Genomic DNA, 17,846 nt, shown 5'->3' with positions numbered 1-17,846 from the left:
TCTAAGCGGATCAGAAGTCTCGACATCCATGGAAATCAATGCATCGATCATTGCCTCCATCTCAGGCTCCAAGATTATAGGTAGGTTTGGAAGATTGCCTGTCTCCTCTGGCATTGACGGTATAGATTGGCCTTTGCAAGTGGTGGATTGGCTCCTGCACTCCATCCATCGCATGCCCACATACTCTTCTAATTGGCCGCAAAGGGTGCACTCCCCCTTGGGACGAGACATCACCTCCATGGATAGGAAATTTGCCAGCAATACCCAATCTTATTGTGTATGGTATTCAATTAGCTTGCAAGTACAATGCATGATTGATATTAACTTCAAATTACCATCCGCAATCGCTTGATCAATGATCTCAGATTGAAACTTTCCAAATCGTCGTACGTGTTCTATAGACAATCAGCGTTTTCATCTAATTGCCAACTTGCATTGAGAGCAAGGACATGGGACATGCTGATTAAGATACGCCTCACGATCTTGAACAACAGGACTTTCTTCATTTTCCATCTTGTCTACGTTACAACAAACAATTTAATGACTTGTAATACAATTTGGGAAAACCCTTCACTCACTGTTTATTGGAGGTCACTTATGCTTCTCGAGATGTCTATTTGATATGAGATCACTTGGGATGCTATGTCAATGTCTTGGTATGCTATTGGACTAATTTGAGCACTCATTTACTCAATTTTATAGAGGTTTTCACTTCTGTAATAAGTAGGCTTGAATGCTATTTTGTCAGAGAAACTTCATGCTTATTGCTTGGTGATGCTTATTGATTACTTTGCATGCTACACTAATGTCTATGGTTGATGCCATATACTTGGCCATGCTTCTAGAATGCACTTGGATTGAGATTGAAGCTTAGTCTCATTGAGTTTAACTGTCACTTCTCACATCAAGCATTAATTTAAGACACTTCATGCCTCTTATCATTGAATGATACATGAGCCATTTGTTAGATATATTATAGTGAGACAATAGGACTAATTGTGACATGTACATGCTCTCTTGATACTCATTGGATGTAGTACCCCTATCGTAGGATGGTTTGATGTTTTGTCTTGGATCTAGTACTTATATCTGTCAGAGTGTTGTCAGTGGTATTTATATGCTTCTAGGTTATGTATTGAGCCTTAGTGCCCTCTCTCATTTCCTTTTCTCTCTCCTCTCTCTCACTCATTTTTTCTCTCTCCTCTCCCTCTCTCATTTTATTTTCTCTCTTCCTCTCCCTCTCTCATTTCATTTTATTCCTTAAATGTTTTATTTGGAAAATATCTCCCTCTCTTCCTGCTAGCTTTCACGCAAGAGGTCCTTCCATTTAAATGCTCCTAACACTCTCCAATGAGTTGCATTTAGATGAGTTACATAATGAGTTCAATTTGAATGCAACCCATAGGGTGTTTTATCTAGAGAACTAATTTCATGGCGTAAGCAAAAAAAATTCACTAATTTCTTTCCTAATACAATTGATAAACATTAGACATAACTAATCCTTCATAGCAATCATTAGACATAACAGTAGACATAACTGATTTCTTTCCTAATGCAATTGATAAACGTTGGACATAACTAATCCTCCATAGCAATCATCAATCAATGCAATTCGAATCTCTACTACAAATGATTAGAGAGTTTTTTTATAAAAAATTGAGTTGTTGATTTCTATCTACTCTAATATACTCAACCAATCAAATCATCATCTCAAATCAATTCAGCCTCACAATCCAAGCATGGCTCCCTCAATTGGTTACGCCACTCCATTTTGCAATCCATCCATTCCTCAAGTACTCCAACAAAGAGAGGAAGCATAGAAAAGAAAGAGGGATATCCCGACCTCATCTCAACTCCACCTCTCACCCTCCAAATTGTAGAAGAAGAAGGGGAACAAGAGAAGAATGCAAGATAGGAGAGAAGCTTCACTCTTCTAGTTCCTCACTTAATTCCTCTCACTCTCACCCTCACCCTCGCCCTCAATGTGAAGCATAAGAAGATAGGATACAAGGAGAGAGAAGAGCTCTCAAGTTTGCACACACAAGAATGATCTATGCATGCATCCTATGTTAATTTGAACACTTCAAAAAAGTGAATAGAGAGTTTTGCCCACAACCTCTTCCATTTCCTCCCTCCCCCTTCCTCTCCCTCTCCCTCTCTTTCTCTCTCATTTCCTCTCCCTCTCACAATATATCCTAACACTCTCCAAAAGCAAAAGGGAGAGGGAGAGAGAGAATGCGCTCTCCCTCCCTCTCCCTCTCCCTCTTCCTCTCTTTCTCTTTCTCTCCCTCTCTCATTTCCTCCCCCTCCCTCTCCCTCTCTTTCTCTTTTTCTTTCTCTTTCTCTCCCTCTCTCTTTCTCTTTCTCTCCCTCCCTCTCCCTCTCCCTCTCTTTCTCTCTCATTTCCTCTCCTAAACAAGCAAAAGAGAAAGAGATTTAAACCCTAAACAAGCAAAAGAAGGAGAGAATAGACTCGCCGATGAGATATGGCGACTGTGGGGCGGCTCCTCTTCGCGATGAAGGCTCCTCCTCTCCTTCGCGAATGATGGCGGCGGCGGTGGCGGCGGCGGCAAGCCTTCTTCCTCTCCCTCTCTCACGACGATCGCTCTCTCTCTCTCGCTCTCGCTCTCAAAAAACTAGATGCAAAAACACGAAATTAACCCACGCTCGGTTTCGGCCTATTTTTTTTTCCTGTGGGGCGTCGCTATTTTTTACGTCGTTATTTGTGACACCGCTACCTGCCGTCGCTAGAGGCTTAAATCCTTGTAGTGTAATGAATGAAGCTGAGAGGAGAGAGAGGGGAGGAGCTGAAGAGAGAGAAAGAGAGCAAGAAGAAGAGGAAAGAAGACTAGAAGAGGAGAGAGAAAGAGAAAAGAGGGGAGAAGGGAGGATGAAGCCATGAAAGAAGCTGAAGATGAAGGTGAAGAGTATGTTCTTGATAATAATTGGTTGCCCTAATTTGAGACTCTTACACCTTATATACCCTAGTCAGTGTGCCTGGGTGTCTAACCCTTAGTTTGTATGTATCTTGCTTATTATAGTAAATTGTCATTGTGTTACATTCATCAACAAAGTCAAATCCCGGCACTCAACATCTCATTTTTGGGTAGTGAGTGAGGCTTGTCTTCGATCATCGCTCACTTAACAACGTTGTTTTTTTGTATTTCTAGGCTTGGACACCTTGTAGCACTCAAAATGACTCCTTCCATGTATTTTGATGCACCCAAAATTTTCATCAAGTTAATAGAACTTGATAATGGAAACTTAGATGATTTCAGTGGACCAATTTTGACTATAGGAAAACCTATCTCAGGATCATGAGCAAGTATCCCATAAGCATATATCTAAAATACTTATATAGATGCCTTTCCCATGCTTTTATTTCATTGAACATGTAACCACACAAATTGTAAAACAAAGCTTCACTCCTCATGCTCCTCTCTCTAAGCACAAGCCCCACAAATATCCAATGCCGATTTGATACCAATTGAGAGGGAAGTAATGGTAGGATATGCGGTAGAAGCTATGGTGTGTAAGAGGATTGAGAGAGAGAGAATAACCCAAGAGACTTATGTACATACAAAATAAATGGTACCATATAATCTTTGTCATATTCACTTAGTGTGTAGATAAATAAGGGGTGTCAACCCAACTATAGGATATTAGAATTTACCACAATAGAAGGTGAGCATAGGTGAGTCAACTGCAAACTTTCAATCTTCCTAGTTTCTTTGCTTTCTTGGGGATAGAGGGAGAGACATAGTGCAAACCTTCTTTGTTCCATTGGGTATGGTTTTTTTCATCTTTAGGCAAAGGTGCTCATCCTTCTCAAGCTTTATGTTTGCTAGATAAAGTAGTAGATTTCTCATATGCCAATCCCCCAAATAGTTTAGTAAATCCAATTTTACTAACAACTTAAGATCTAATGCTTACGACTTGTAAGGCAATGTGTTGATTGAATCTACATCTCAAGTCCACCTTAAAATTGAATGTAGAGTACGTATGATAGTTTTTCCTTTGTATGCAAACTTTATTTTAAGTCTAAGCATGCCTTTTTAACTTCCATTCCTTTGTGACCAAAATGTCATTTGAAAACCTAGTTGCCGTAACACTTAGTCCACTATTGTTTTCCACTCTAACTATATTATTTTTAGTCTTTCATGCTAATATTCCCTCACCCTCAGGAGTTCCCATAGGGCCTCCCCCATTAGTGCATAATGTGGCTTATTTTTACTTGTTTATGCTCCTTACATTGAATTAACTACATTCTTGAGAATTCTCATTATGATGAAAAGATGGTCCTACCACTCTTGACTTAGGAGGGGACCTAACGATAACATTAAATGTTTAGAGTTTTACAGTGAAGAGCAAGAGATTGTATTTTGAACTAATCGTTTTTAATCAAAAGCCTAAGTTGAGTTGTGGCTTGATGAAATAAAATCTCAAGGGGGAGGGCCGGATCTACTCATAAACATGCAAGTATATCACAAAAGAAGGGATTTTTAAAATACCTATTTTGCATGCTTTTTTTATATAGAAGGGTGCCATATAGTGGGGTTATTCACAAATGGAATAGAAAAGGGGTGTGTTTTATCTACTAAGTAAAACTTCACTCATAAGGGTACCTTAGATAAGCCTTGAATGCACATGATATAGAGGGTTTATATGTACTGAACCCTCGAGAATAGAATAGAGATTATCCAGCTCTACTATTGGTACTATCCAAATCATCATGTAAGGAGATCTACAATGACTGAGCTCTCTTCTAAGGGAAAGATACCCAAGCATGTGAAGCCCAAAGTAGTACATGTTTGAACTTTCAAGCTTAAGTGATTTATGTCGATTCACCATTTAAAAGCTCCAAAAAAGAGAAATGCACTATGATTGGCATTGTTTTATAGAAAGGCCAATAAGCTTCCAATGAGAATATGCGTGTGGCCTCAAATTTGATGATTGTTGGCTTGAGGCCTCATGTGCCATGCTTTGATTTAGATAATAGGAAAATTTCAAGATAAATAATGCCCCACAATTCAACTTCTCTAATGACTACCACAAGTTCTTAGTCTATGATAGATGTACACATGATGAGTTTGAAGACGACCTACAATGTATGATGAAGATAGGAGAGCTCCCTAATTAAGATACTAGTAGAACATGGTCCAATGGCCAGAGGTGAGCTCAATGTTGAAGGCATGACATTGGAGCTCAACATAGTAAGATTGAGATGATTGAGGGTTTTGCACCAAGGATGCATTGTTCCATTTTTGAAACAGGCTCTCAATGGAGCACCATGTACAATCTAATATATTGGATATGTTGCTCTCCTTCAATGTCATTCGCATGTGTTTTGTCATCTCAATCTTATGATATCGTCTCAATTGTAGATAGACTACCCAACATGTTCATGCCCCAAGCCTTCAAGAGAGACCACATTGATATCCCATTTATCTTGGGTGAGATCTAAACATAATCACATCATTTCCAACCACATGGGAATCTCAAAAAGAAGGAAATGACTAAATGACAAACTGGTTTCCCTTATTACTCAATAGAATATTCAAATGGTCTTATCTCGAAACACAAGTGGCTAATAGTGGATGAAATTTTGTTCAACACATTGATGAAAGTCCATGTCAGCACTTGCTAAAAACTTAGTCCACAATTGAAGGGAGAAGGAAACAAGTGAGAAGAGTTTGGTATCTCTTACCGTGTCTTTGTAAGTTGTTGGTTTTTACAACTGCAAGCACTAAAATATAGGCTACTCTTTTGAGATCAAGGTGAAATCTATAACAAAGATGTCTCAAATATTATTCCAAAAATAAACTAAATGTCAACTTTGTACAAATCTTATCCATGTTCATAAATAAAGGTAGACTTTATCTCAAATATATTCCAAAAATAGACTAAACCTTAACTTTGTACAAATCTTGCCCATGTTCATAAATAAAGCTTATCTTATCCAAAATCAAAAGATAAAGACCTCTCTTTGCCTTTGCCTTTGTCCTCTCCAATGTGTTAATGACCTATGTAGAGACAAAAAGCCCTCATTTGTGGTGGGTGTGTAGAAGTGCATAGTAATAGGAGAGAGAATGATCAATCACCTAGTGAAAGAGAGAGAGAGATGACAAACCTAAACAATGGAATGCTACAAATAGATGTTGTTGATTAGGATGATTGCCACAATCAACAACGTTATTACAATTTAACTGCAAGCTACACAAGTTTTTAGTTACATTGAAACTTTCTATACTCCTTGTTTGTACCCTTTATGAGCACATGTGAGAAGACATTTTGTGAATGCTATGCCATTTCCAGCTCTTCATTTGGAGATGAATAGATGATTAATAAATGAGTGAGTCACCGGAATTGGGACAATGACTAAGGGTGGGTTTAGATGAGAAGGCTTCAAACTTGAGAAAAGGGGGTGGAAGTTGACATAGCAATGATAATATGATATGGGAAAGATTCATTGGATTCCTCGGGAGAAGGGTGAAAGCTTGAAAAGTTATTTGTCTTTGGCCATAAAGGCAATCGTTGTCAGCTTTTTTGACTAGATTTTTTACGAGCACTTTGTGAACGAGACTGTCGTGTGGTGAACGAGCTATTGCTTTTTCCTGCGACCCTTCCTTTCAAGGGAAAATAACTTGTCTTAGTGGTGTCCTTTGTCCCCTGGTTGAAGTCTTTACCAACCTTACAGGTAAGATTCCATAACCATGGACATGGTAAGACCGTAAGACTCACTCCATAGTAAGACCTCCTCCATGTTGGGATCCACCCTTACTCTCTAGAACTTCCTTTAACGATCTCACAGAGCCCCCACATTCCCATACTGGTAATTCCTGAAACGCAGCCTATCCAGGCAGTTCCTCCCTAAGAATCGAACCTGGCTTCTAAGTTCTCACACTCTACCATGCCCCATAGAGTTATCCGACGCTGTGCAGTTCAAGCACGGTGCTGCACCATATAGTCGCTCGCTATAGATCGGCGCGCGGGGTCTTTAAAGCATGAACAGTGATGGGCTGGATCAAGACACGTGAGTCAGTCAACTGCAGTCGTCGCCGATGCCGATTGACTTAGATTTCCGCTAAAATAAGTGGGTCTTCTCATTTGTGCCCCCCTATTTCTCTACGATCCTGTCAAGACGTAGAAGAGGCAAGTTGGGTCGTTTGCAGGAATCGGTCTTTTGTTACCTGGAGATAGACAATTGAGAGACTCGTCTTCAAATTGTTAGCTCAGTGGTCGATACCCGGAGTCTCGGGCCTTTCCTTTTGCGGCAGCAGGGCCTTGATCATACCTCAGCTCGGACTCCATTGCAGCAGAAGCAGGAGCGAGAAACTTGCTTCTGTGCTTTAGGAGCCCTTGGACCAGCCGCATGACAGGCTTATTATATGGCACCAGGTTTGAAGCCCTTGCATAAACCGAGACGAGTCCTTGCCCAGGATATTGTTGCTGCCTGCCACTTCTGTGCTTGAACTTGTTAACCCACAGAAGGAAGAGCATTGGGCCTGTTTCCTGTCAATCCTGCGTATGCGGTTGTGACAGAGGGCAGACAAAACAGAGATCAGTAACTGTAGCCATTGCCGATTAAGTTGAAAGGATTGAGCTGGCACGTCTGATAACATGTAATGGATTTTTGGCCATGTATCTGGTTTTGGAAAGGAAGAACGCCACAATGATTGATAACATTCGAGCGTTTTGGCCATAGTTGCTGTCACCTTCTATGACTCTACAGTTGTGAAAAAGACAGAACAGAGCTTGATACGTGTCAGACGCCATTATCGATAAAGCATTCCATTGCAGGGGCAAACTTTGGCGTTTGAGAGCCTGTGGATCAGCTAGAGGATGACCCATCCTACCAGCGCCTTTCAATCACTCCTTGTTGTGGTATTTACTCATATCTGCATATATGCCATCTCTGTAAGTACAGGTCCCCTTCCTGCCTGTTCACACTCTGACTATGCCTCACTGAAAGCCTTCCAAGCTTCCATATTGAATCATCTGCCATGGCCAGACAACACCAACTGCTGCATGTGGCCAGGCATTCAGTGCAATCACTGTGGCCGTGTTGTTGCCTTGCAGTTACCTTCCATGGGTCTAAAAGGTTCTCTTTCTCCCCATTTTTTCAATCTCTCCGCCCTTAGGACTCTAGATCTCTCCAGCAACTCTTTCTATGGCCCTATCCCTTCCAACCTTGAAAGCCTCTTCCAGTTGACAACCCTTGACCTCTCTCACAACCCTCTGCTTACTGGCCCTTTGCCCCCCCAATTGCCCCTCAACCTACATTATTTAGACCTCAGCCACTGTTCTTTCCATGGTCCCATCCCCTCCACTATTGCCAATATGTCAAATTTAAAAGAAGCCTACCTTGCTCACAACTCTTTTTCTTCCTTTATCCCTGCTGTCTCTTCAGCCATGGGAGCCTTGCAAACCTTTGAGGCATCCCATAATGTCATCAGTGGCAGTATTCCTGATTACATCCTGAATTGCACCAGTCTTAAAACACTTAACTTGGATCTCAACAATTTAAGAGGCCAAATACCACCAGAGATTAGCAGATTAAGTAATGTTGAGACTCTGCAACTTCAAGGAAACGCCTTTACAGGTAGTATTCCAAGAGAAATAGGAAAGTGCACCCACTTGAAACAGATGTGGCTTGATGACAACTCTTTGAATGGCTCTATTCCAGCTGAGTTGTTTGGACTCACATCGCTTATGGCATTATCCCTCTCTAATAACAGTTTACAGGGGCCTTTAACTGCAGGCATTCTCAGCAGCACTCAACTTGCTTTTCTCTCTGTCTCAGGGAACAAGCTGTCAGGGGAAATACCTGCAGCATTGGGAGTCTTGGGAAGCTTGAAGGTGTTGCTTTTGGATGGCAATGATTTTTCAGGTCTTATCCCAGCTGAGCTGGGAAGATTAAGGGATCTTCAGATCCTTGATCTGTCCAGAAATAGCTTAGATGGTCCCATTCCTTATGAGTTGGCAAGCAAGACTCACAGAAGAGCTGACACCACTGCCTGTCTTGGAGTAAATCTCAGTGCTCCATCAGACAGCTGGATACTGAAATGGGTCCTCGGCAATGATTTCAAGCAGAGGTTTGGTAAGAGCATGACAATGATGGGATACATGCAATGCTTGCTTAGAAGTAACAACACAGGGCTGCACTGTGTGGATCTGTCTTCCAATCATTTCACAGGACTTGTTTCCACATTTCTTGATCCTGGACAAGCTGATGTACGGGATATGAACATGCATGGCACCTCGATTCGGCGGTATATGTTAGAGGGACAAGGTTCCAGAAGCAAAATTTTTGCTGGGGTGGGAGTGGCTGGTGGTGCCTTGCTTATCGTAGGCATTCTGCTTATATGCCGTCTTAAGTTCGGGGGCTGGCAGCACAAGAGGCTTAATCGCCGTCCAACAAAACTGCCTAGCCTAAGGAAGTTCCATCGAGAAACGAGCAAGGTCTTTGACCCCAACTTAGAATCTATCAGCATGCGCATCCTTGTCAGGGCGACAAATAATTTTGACAAAGACAGAGTGGTTGGAGATGGAGGATTCGGGTATGTGTTCTCTGGAACTCTGCCTGATGGAAGACTTGTGGCAGTGAAGAAGCTCTCTCCTGGTGGGACACAAGGCAAGAGAGAATTTGAGGCAGAAATGGAGACCCTAGGTAATGTAAAGCACCCCAATTTGGTCTCCCTCTTGGCCTATTGCAATGTTGGTGATGACAGAGTGCTTGTATATGAGTTCATAAAGAATGGCAGCCTAGACACATGGCTGCATGAGAAAGAAGAAGGTCCTGTTCTGTTGAATTGGAAATTGAGGCTAAGGATAGCACAAGGGGCTGCTAGCGGGTTAGCATATTTACATCATGAGTGTCGTCCATATGTGATCCATAGGGATATAAAATCAAGCAATATACTACTGGGAAACGATTTTACAGCTCATATATCTGATTTTGGGTTGGCAAGAAACACGACTTCTCAGATGTCTTATGTGAGCACCGAGGCTGCTGGGACACTGGGGTATATGGCACCTGAATACCACACTACAATGCGGGCAACAAGGAGGGCTGATGTGTATAGCTTTGGCATGGTCTTGCTTGAGCTTGCCACTGGATTGAGGCCTAATCTGCATGTCAAAGAGAGGGATTTGCGGACTCTGGTGCGGTGGTCGATCCAATTGCACGAGGAGTCTTGTGATTTAGAGCTCCTTGATCCTGCCTTGAAGAAAGGAGAATCCTGTCCGCCCTTTGAGCAAGTTTCTGCTTACTTCAGTCTTGCTTGTGAGTGTGTGAGACAAGACCCAACAGGAAGGCCATCAATGGCAATTGTGCTGAAGAGGCTATCTGAGATTGGAGCAGAGCAAGCTGTACAAACACCCTAGTCCCCTCTTCTTTTGAGATAGGTTACCTTTAAAGCTGTCAGGTGGAATCTCCCTCAATGGCACAAGTTGGCTACCCATGCATATGTGCATCTCATTGGGGGGCCTCTGCTCCATGGATGAAATTATAGTCCCATGGTATTGGTGCACTCATGGTTCAGAATCAGGCTCTAGCATGTTCCTTTTTTCTGCTCGTTGCTGGGTGGCATTTGAGGCAGTTTTACCAGCTGTGCATAATGCTTTTGTCTGTTGGCCAGATAGCCTCTTGTACATTTTCTTCAATACATCAACGTTTATGAATACACACACCCACACACGCACATGCACATGCATGAGCAGTCTCCACAAAATACTGAGGTTTACTTCCAAGTGAGCTGGAAAAACTGGAAAACGAAACCTCCTAATTGTCTAACAGATGGTTTAAAATTGATAAAGTTGAGTCCATTTTAGTTATATCTTGGTGAAATACCATTCAAAGCCTTGGATACAACCTTCATCTTGAAAATTTGCAAACTATGGTTAATCCTTCATCAGGGAACCTCGATACGACCTTTGACGTGAAATTTCGCAAACTATGGTCAATCCTTCATCAAGGAACCTCGATAGGAGGAAGAGCGCTCAAAATGGGGGACTGGTAATGGGACTTGTTCGAGATGTAAAACTACACAAGAATGCTTGTCTCATCTTTTTTTGCATTGCAGGTTTAATGATGGCCTCGTGAATTTTCTGCAGTATCTCAGTAGAGACTTCTACCCTTACAAAATCTCATGGAAGGAGCTACTACTTGGGGAGGCTGATGGTCTCCCAACTGAGATATGGTCCTGGCTGAGGGCTTACATACTCTGGTGCATTTGAACACAAAGGAAGAGTGATGAGGAAGAGGCAGAAAGGACTCCCCAAGAGTGCTGCTGATCTTTTCAACTCACATCAATCGCTACTGAAGAGGAGCAAGGGTGTTGAATGAGAGAGAGTGGAGGTAGAGTATTGGTAACAGTAGCTAGAAAGTTTATTGAGCACCACTTGCATTTCACTCCCACGTCTCAATGCTACTCCATGGCTGGGGGCTTCTTCTACTTCCTCTGTAGTGTCTCACGCGAGAAGGAGATCCGAAGGTTGGTCTTCTTGTACACCTATGAATCTTGAGCAACCCTTCATAAGTTGACAAGGTTTCTTCTTTACATTGCTTGCTTTCTTTGTCGAAGGAGATTGTGCATTGGGCAGCATGGCGGGTTATAGGGGTGATTTCGTACACACTATTCCTTGGATTGCTAGCTTTACTCATAAGGGCATTCTTCTCTATCAGTGCCCCGTTTGGATTACTGCCCCTACTCTCCCAGATTGACATTGCCTTGAGGGGGAAGTCGCTGCTATTGCAGGAACTCTCGGGAGGGTTTATGGGTTTGAGATCTTCGTTGGATGTCAGCTTTGCCCTTTCCTCAAATGAATGCCCCATATGTGTCAGGTTTGCCCGTTTCCCGAATACATAGTAGGAGAGCCTCCAAAAGGCCACGCCTGCTGATTCTTCTGATGGTTCTTTAGTTCCTACTTCCATAGGTCGGGACTCGGGATAGAGAAGTAGGCCTTTTAAGCTTAACAATCGCAATCCAGGGTTGCCAATGACCTGAAGAGCTTGCTGGTTTACGTCAGCTCTGTGTGCATGCATGCTGTCCATGTTCGAAACCTAGGGAATAGTGCATGCATTCTGTCTACGTTCGAATCCTTGGGAATAGCTGGCTGCCTTACCCGAATGGGGTTCTTGATATCTCAAATCTCAAAAATACATCACATTACTAACAAAAAAAAATCATTACTGAGTCTAGAATGAAAACATGTGCAATTAGGAAATCTTCATTGCTAATATGCTTAATTTAATAAAGGGGATGCTAGAAAACAGCATCATGTGTCAAAGAAGGGCATAGAGCCTATTGGACGGAATTCTCAATCTATCAAGTATGGGGTTTCTCTTACAAAAATTGCCAAAAAACCCCCTTAGTTGGGTGGAACATGTTTTGTTGTACAAGATGTGGCTTGTTAGGAGGACCTTACTAACTAAATACATGCATGTTATGGAATAATAGCAGCTTGTGTTCTAGAGGTAGGAGCCTTGCTAAAAACATTTAAGTTTGACATTGTTGTAGAAATAGTGAATAGCTAAAGTTTGATAGCTATATTCCTACACTTGGAATTCGTCAAATAGGAAGGGGCCAAGGGCAGAGTCCATTATCCTAGTGAAGCCTTGCATGCTGTACGTAGATGGTCGAGGGCTTGGGATAGCAAGACAAGTTTTGGTGGATGGTGAAAGTGTGGATGTAATTCATTTATGGTTCTTCTATGTAGCTGATAGGGCTTCATGGTGGTAAATGTAACAAGAAAGAGTGGCTAATTTCTCTACTATTTTGCTAGGTAATTAATATATATATATATATATATATGGAGCCTCAATCATGAACAAGTTGAGATGCCGAGAGAGTGTGAACAAACTTCTTATGGCTAGGTTTATATATTCTCATGGAGTACTTAGAATGATTTCATATTATTGTTAAAGCAACGAAAACGAGTGGATGGATAATATGTGTGGATTTTAAGCCTTTGAATGTGGCAACCCAAAGAGATTTGAAATGGATCCGCATGAACTTAACATCAAGATCATGTAGTTTTGAGAAAACCAATCAACTTCCCAAGCTATCTCATAATGGCAAATGTGGCCTAGATCAAGCTTGCATTTAAGAAAGGCCATCTTACATAATCTAGTTTCAAAAAAAGCAATACCTTTCAAGTCAAGGTACTAAGATAATCGTGGACCAACTCACTAAAAGGTTGAGCAAGAATGTGATTGAGAAGAGCATAAGCAGAAGCAAGAACTATGGCTATGGAGGTTGGAACGAGCAAGACTGGTATATGAGAGCTCCAACAGTCACAATGTGTGACTTGCTTTCCCTTTATTATTTTTTCATAGGTAAAGAATAAAGAGTAAAGGTGATATTAATGGGTGGCTGCCACCTACATTATACAGGTGTGTGGGCACTGAGTACAAGGTGCATATAAGCGGTTAGGTGTAGCCGGCTTTTAACCCCCAACAACCTCCCATAACTTAAAGGTGGATATTTTAGGAGTGAGGAGAAAAGTTCAATATGTATATATGAGTATAACGAAAGGTGAGCAAAGACTGGAAGCACAAGCGTAAACAAGAAAAGAGCAAGAGCTATGGCGATTCAAGCAAGAAGAGAGAGACTAGTGTGTGGAAACTCCAATAGTTACAATATGTGACTTGCCTTCCCTTATTCTATTTATCACTAAAAGAATAAATAATAAAGTGACAATGATGGATGTCCATCACTTGTAGTGTACATGTGTCAAGGCCTGCATACAAGTAAAACATAGGCAGCTAGGTACATGCAGTGTTTAACCCCCAACAATCACTTAAAGGCGAATGTGTCTCACTAAGGAGTAAAATAAAAAAGAGAAAAATATAACATGTATATAGAGTATAACATCATGAGAAAAGACACCATCTCATCCTATTTCCATGGGAGACTTTTAGTGAGTAGATCTACAAGATTCATATCTGTAGGAATCTAGACAAGCTAAATGGACTTGTCCTCTAGTGTCTCTTTGATGAAGTGATAGTGGATCTCGATGTGCTTTGTCTTTGCATGGAAGACTGAATTACCCACCAATTGAGTGGCACTAATTGAATTCGAATGTAGTGTAGGAGTCAAAGTAATATGAAGATTTAACAAGATGGCGTAACCATAGGGCCTCCTTACAAGCCTTAGTGGTTGCAAAATGTACTCAACCTCGGTAGTAGATAAGGACGTGCATTTTTGCACCTTGGACATCCAAGAGATAGCACCTCCAATATAGGTAAAAATATACTCAAAGATGTACATTCACTATCTCCATGTTCTACATAATCTAAGTCACTATAATCCACGATTCTTATATCTTGGCTTGGCATAGTAAAATGCACATATTTGCAGTGTCTTTAGGTAATCTTATGATACGCTTCATGATATCCCAAAGTCACTTGCCAAGTTTAGCCATATATTGTGCCACAACTTTCACTACAAATGCTATGTCAGGATGAGTGGCTATCATGTCATATATCAAGTTGTCCACTATGGATGCATAGGTAAAGACATACTTAGATATTGACTTTCCACTATTTCTATATCCTACATAATCAAAGTCAGTGTAACCCACGATTCCTACATCTTGACTCGATATAGCAAATGCATATATTTGTAGTGTCTTTATGCAATCTTATGATATTCTTAATGACATTCCAAAGTCACTTGCCAAGTTTACCCATATAATGTGCCACAACTTTTGCTACAAATGCTATGTCAAGATGAGTGGCTATTATGGCATACATCAAACTATCCACTATGGATGTATAGGAAACGTTGGTCATCTCAGTCCTCTTATCATTTGATTGCAAAGAATTAGCCTAACTAACCTTTCAAGTATGAAAACATAAAGAACAACCAATAGGCTTACCATCTCGCATATTGAATCACTCAAGTATTTGTATATGTGCTCCTTTTGGGACACGTAGAGAACTGATGTCAGGAGGCATATTGCACGGTGGATTCCGTGAAATTTTATTTATTATCGGGGCTCATACACAAGGTGTATTTCTTATGCGAAAAGTCGATGGGGAGGCCTGTCATTTTCGAGTGTCTTGTTAATTTAATGTGCAAGTGGGTGATTCCATAGCGGGTAATTTTGTAAAATATATATTTAAATTAATAGGCATTTATGAGTTTAGAATGCGCACTCGTAATAAATTAAGGTTAGGATTGAGTTCTAATCAATTTATTTATTTTGTAGCTGAAGACTGCTAGGTATTCACTTTTGTTAGTTTAATTTTATTATTTTCTAACAATTGTGAATGCTTCAGTTGATGTGTAGAGCCTGCAGTGGTGGCATTGGGAAGCATTGGGCAATATGGTGTATTCAAGTTATTTAGAAGAAATTATCAATTTTTGATGGGTGCGCATCTTAGGCGTGGCACCAATATTTATTTTGACGCGCTTATTTATTGAAGCGCTTGATATTTAAAATAATATTTGTATTGGACATTGTATTTGGGCACGGCCCGACTCTTTAGGCGTCCCATAGCTTTAATTCTTTAGTGGAATAAAAGTAAATACAAAAGCTAAAGTGTGCTAATTGTAAATTGGGCTATTTTTTGAGCTTAGAGATCAATAATATATCAAATACATGCTTTGTAAAGCGCTCACATAGGGCATGGGGGGAGATTTTATCCAATTAGTCTTTTGCTTCATGTCGTGCAAGCTTTCTCTCTTGTTTTTTGTGTAAAAGTAGAGTTCTTTTATTCTTGGGGATCTTCCGGCGCTCATTATGCGTGCATACAATATCCAATTTGTGCACCAGTAGTATCAGAGCGAACCTGAGATTGAGAGCTTCCAATCGCTTACCATCTCGAGCGAAGGTGGAGCTCTTGGAACGATCGAGCTCTACAGTCAGTCTCGTGGCAATCCGGCAATACCAACGTGTTCCTGGCAGTTAAGAACCCCTTGCTACACACTAAAATCGTGAAGGACCGGCCTCTGCAGGCGGAGGACCACGCGGGAAGCTTCTTCATCAACACGTTTTTTTTCTTCACATGCATACAATAATCCTTCTTGATCATGTTTGTACATTTTTATATAGGAGCTCAAGTTTTTCCCTTATGCTCCCCAAGATTTTCTGCATCCGCAACTAGAGATCTTTGTTTGAGTGGGGGTGTTGAAGCTATATGTACCTCACCCTATCTCTAGACTAGGTCTCACCTATATATACGTATATTGTGATCAATATAATATAGTCTTTGGGAGTGTATATGGTGCATCTCTTCTCTCTCTATTGTGTCTCTATATATCTTCTCTCTCTACATTTCAACAGTGGCAACATCTACACTTCTTCTATTACTAAAGGTACTTTTACATCCTCTATCTCTTGGACCTTTGGTCCAATCTTTGTAACTATCTCAGTATTCTTTTGTACTATTGGACGGCTCTATACTTTACCCTTCTATTTCTCATATGGAAGATTGAACTTTACCATTTTAGCAGAGGAAATGTTCTCTTTTAGAATTATGGGTTCTCTTATCTTGACACGCATTATTGCAGCAACTTTCAATTCCACCATGTTGGAGGCAGGTTCTTGGGTCTTATGTTGGATATCAGGGTTGGTAGCTTTCATAGGAGTCAGTGGAAATGAAAGTCTTTTGTAGTGTGGCCTTCTCCTTTGCATCGAATGCATAAGGGTTTGCAGTCTATGGATCTTCTAGGGTTTGGACAGTTTGGTGAGATGTGTCTCTTTTCTCTACATTTGTAACTTCACTTCTGATCTTTGGCCACCTCCAAATAGTCCTCTTTGTAACTCTGAGAGGAAAACCTCCTTGGTCTAGAATTAGGACTAAACTCTCTAGGCTTTGGTCTCATATCTTTGGTGGTCATCTTGGAATCCAACAAGTTGAATCTTACTTCTTCATCTTTCTTTCTTGTTCATGCATCTCCTTCAAAGAGTAGATATCTTATGTATGGTTCTTTCTTAAAATGTACTATGAATAGAAGGGCCCATGGATAGTTGGTTTTCAGGTACATTCATTGGCTAAATGTCCCTCTTGATAGGACTTTCCGCACCATATATTAGATCACATCACATCTCTTCCATCTCCTCTAGGACTAGATATGTTGGCAGTATTCACCTTCATCATTTGCAGTTGTTCTATAATCACATCCATCAACTCCTTGATACTTGCAACTGAATTGGACATAAAGTCCTTCAAATTTTCATCTCCTAGAGTACTTGTACTAGGGTTTTGGGAAGCCTCTATAATCACTGCATAGACTAGTTGAGTTGATAGAGTCCTCTATTCTAATTTTGTTTTCAGAGCTCCTATTTAAGCTAATGGTTATTGGTTCCAGTTTCAGTAGGGTTCCAATGTTGTTGTTGAGTTGCCATTGGGGGAACTATTTGAGGCCACTATTGTTGTGGTTGAATCATCATTTGAAGTATTTCCATTTGCGGGCCATTATGGATTTGGTACACTATAATGTAGCACTATTAACATTTGAGGATAGGGGTAGGGAATAGTCATGAGGAATTACATTTGGTGGATATACCATTCCTAGCATGGAAGGAGGTAATACTCCTCATTCTGAGGTCATCAACAAGCTTGCTTCAACTTTAGTATATAGTCTTGCACCTTCCACTACTGCTTGCGAGGTGGTTGGTCTTCTCAATTCCACAAACTTACGAAGTTCTGGTTGTAGGCCTCTAAGAAAAACTCCCTTGTGGATGCCTTCATCCAAATGATGGTTGGTCCATCTCTTCATTAGCTTGTATTCAACTTTGATTTTTGCATTCTCTCTTCTCACATACCTATGGATTCATTCTAGTGCTTGCCTCTTGATTGCATCATTCATTCTAGTGCTTATCTCTTCTCACAT

At 40.9% G+C, this 17,846-nt stretch overlaps 1 protein-coding gene across 1 annotated transcript; it reads left to right on the top strand.

The window, feature by feature from the left end:
- The first annotated feature begins 6,829 nt into the window (after positions 1-6,829).
- On the top strand, positions 6,830-11,483 carry LOC148028845 (uncharacterized). Its single transcript, XM_087687612.1, has 2 exons — positions 6,830-11,017; positions 11,116-11,483. The coding sequence occupies exon 1, from the start codon at positions 7,843-7,845 to the stop codon at positions 10,384-10,386; it is 2,544 nt and encodes an 847-aa protein (XP_087543738.1). The 5' UTR covers positions 6,830-7,842; the 3' UTR covers positions 10,387-11,017; positions 11,116-11,483.
- The last annotated feature ends 6,363 nt before the right edge of the window (positions 11,484-17,846 follow it).

Source organism: Lygodium microphyllum, chromosome 11 (assembly GCF_053477565.2).
Source record: "Lygodium microphyllum isolate KBCC chromosome 11, Lygodium_microphyllum_v1.1.10, whole genome shotgun sequence".
Lineage (NCBI taxonomy): Eukaryota > Viridiplantae > Streptophyta > Polypodiopsida > Schizaeales > Lygodiaceae > Lygodium > Lygodium microphyllum.
This window is presented reverse-complemented; position numbering and strand designations above follow the sequence as displayed.

What these genes read in the sequence shown, in the direction of transcription:
- LOC148028845 (XM_087687612.1), top strand. Translation starts at nt 7,843, where the DNA reads ATGACCCATCCTACCAGCGCCTTTCAATCACTCCTTGTTGTGGTATTT.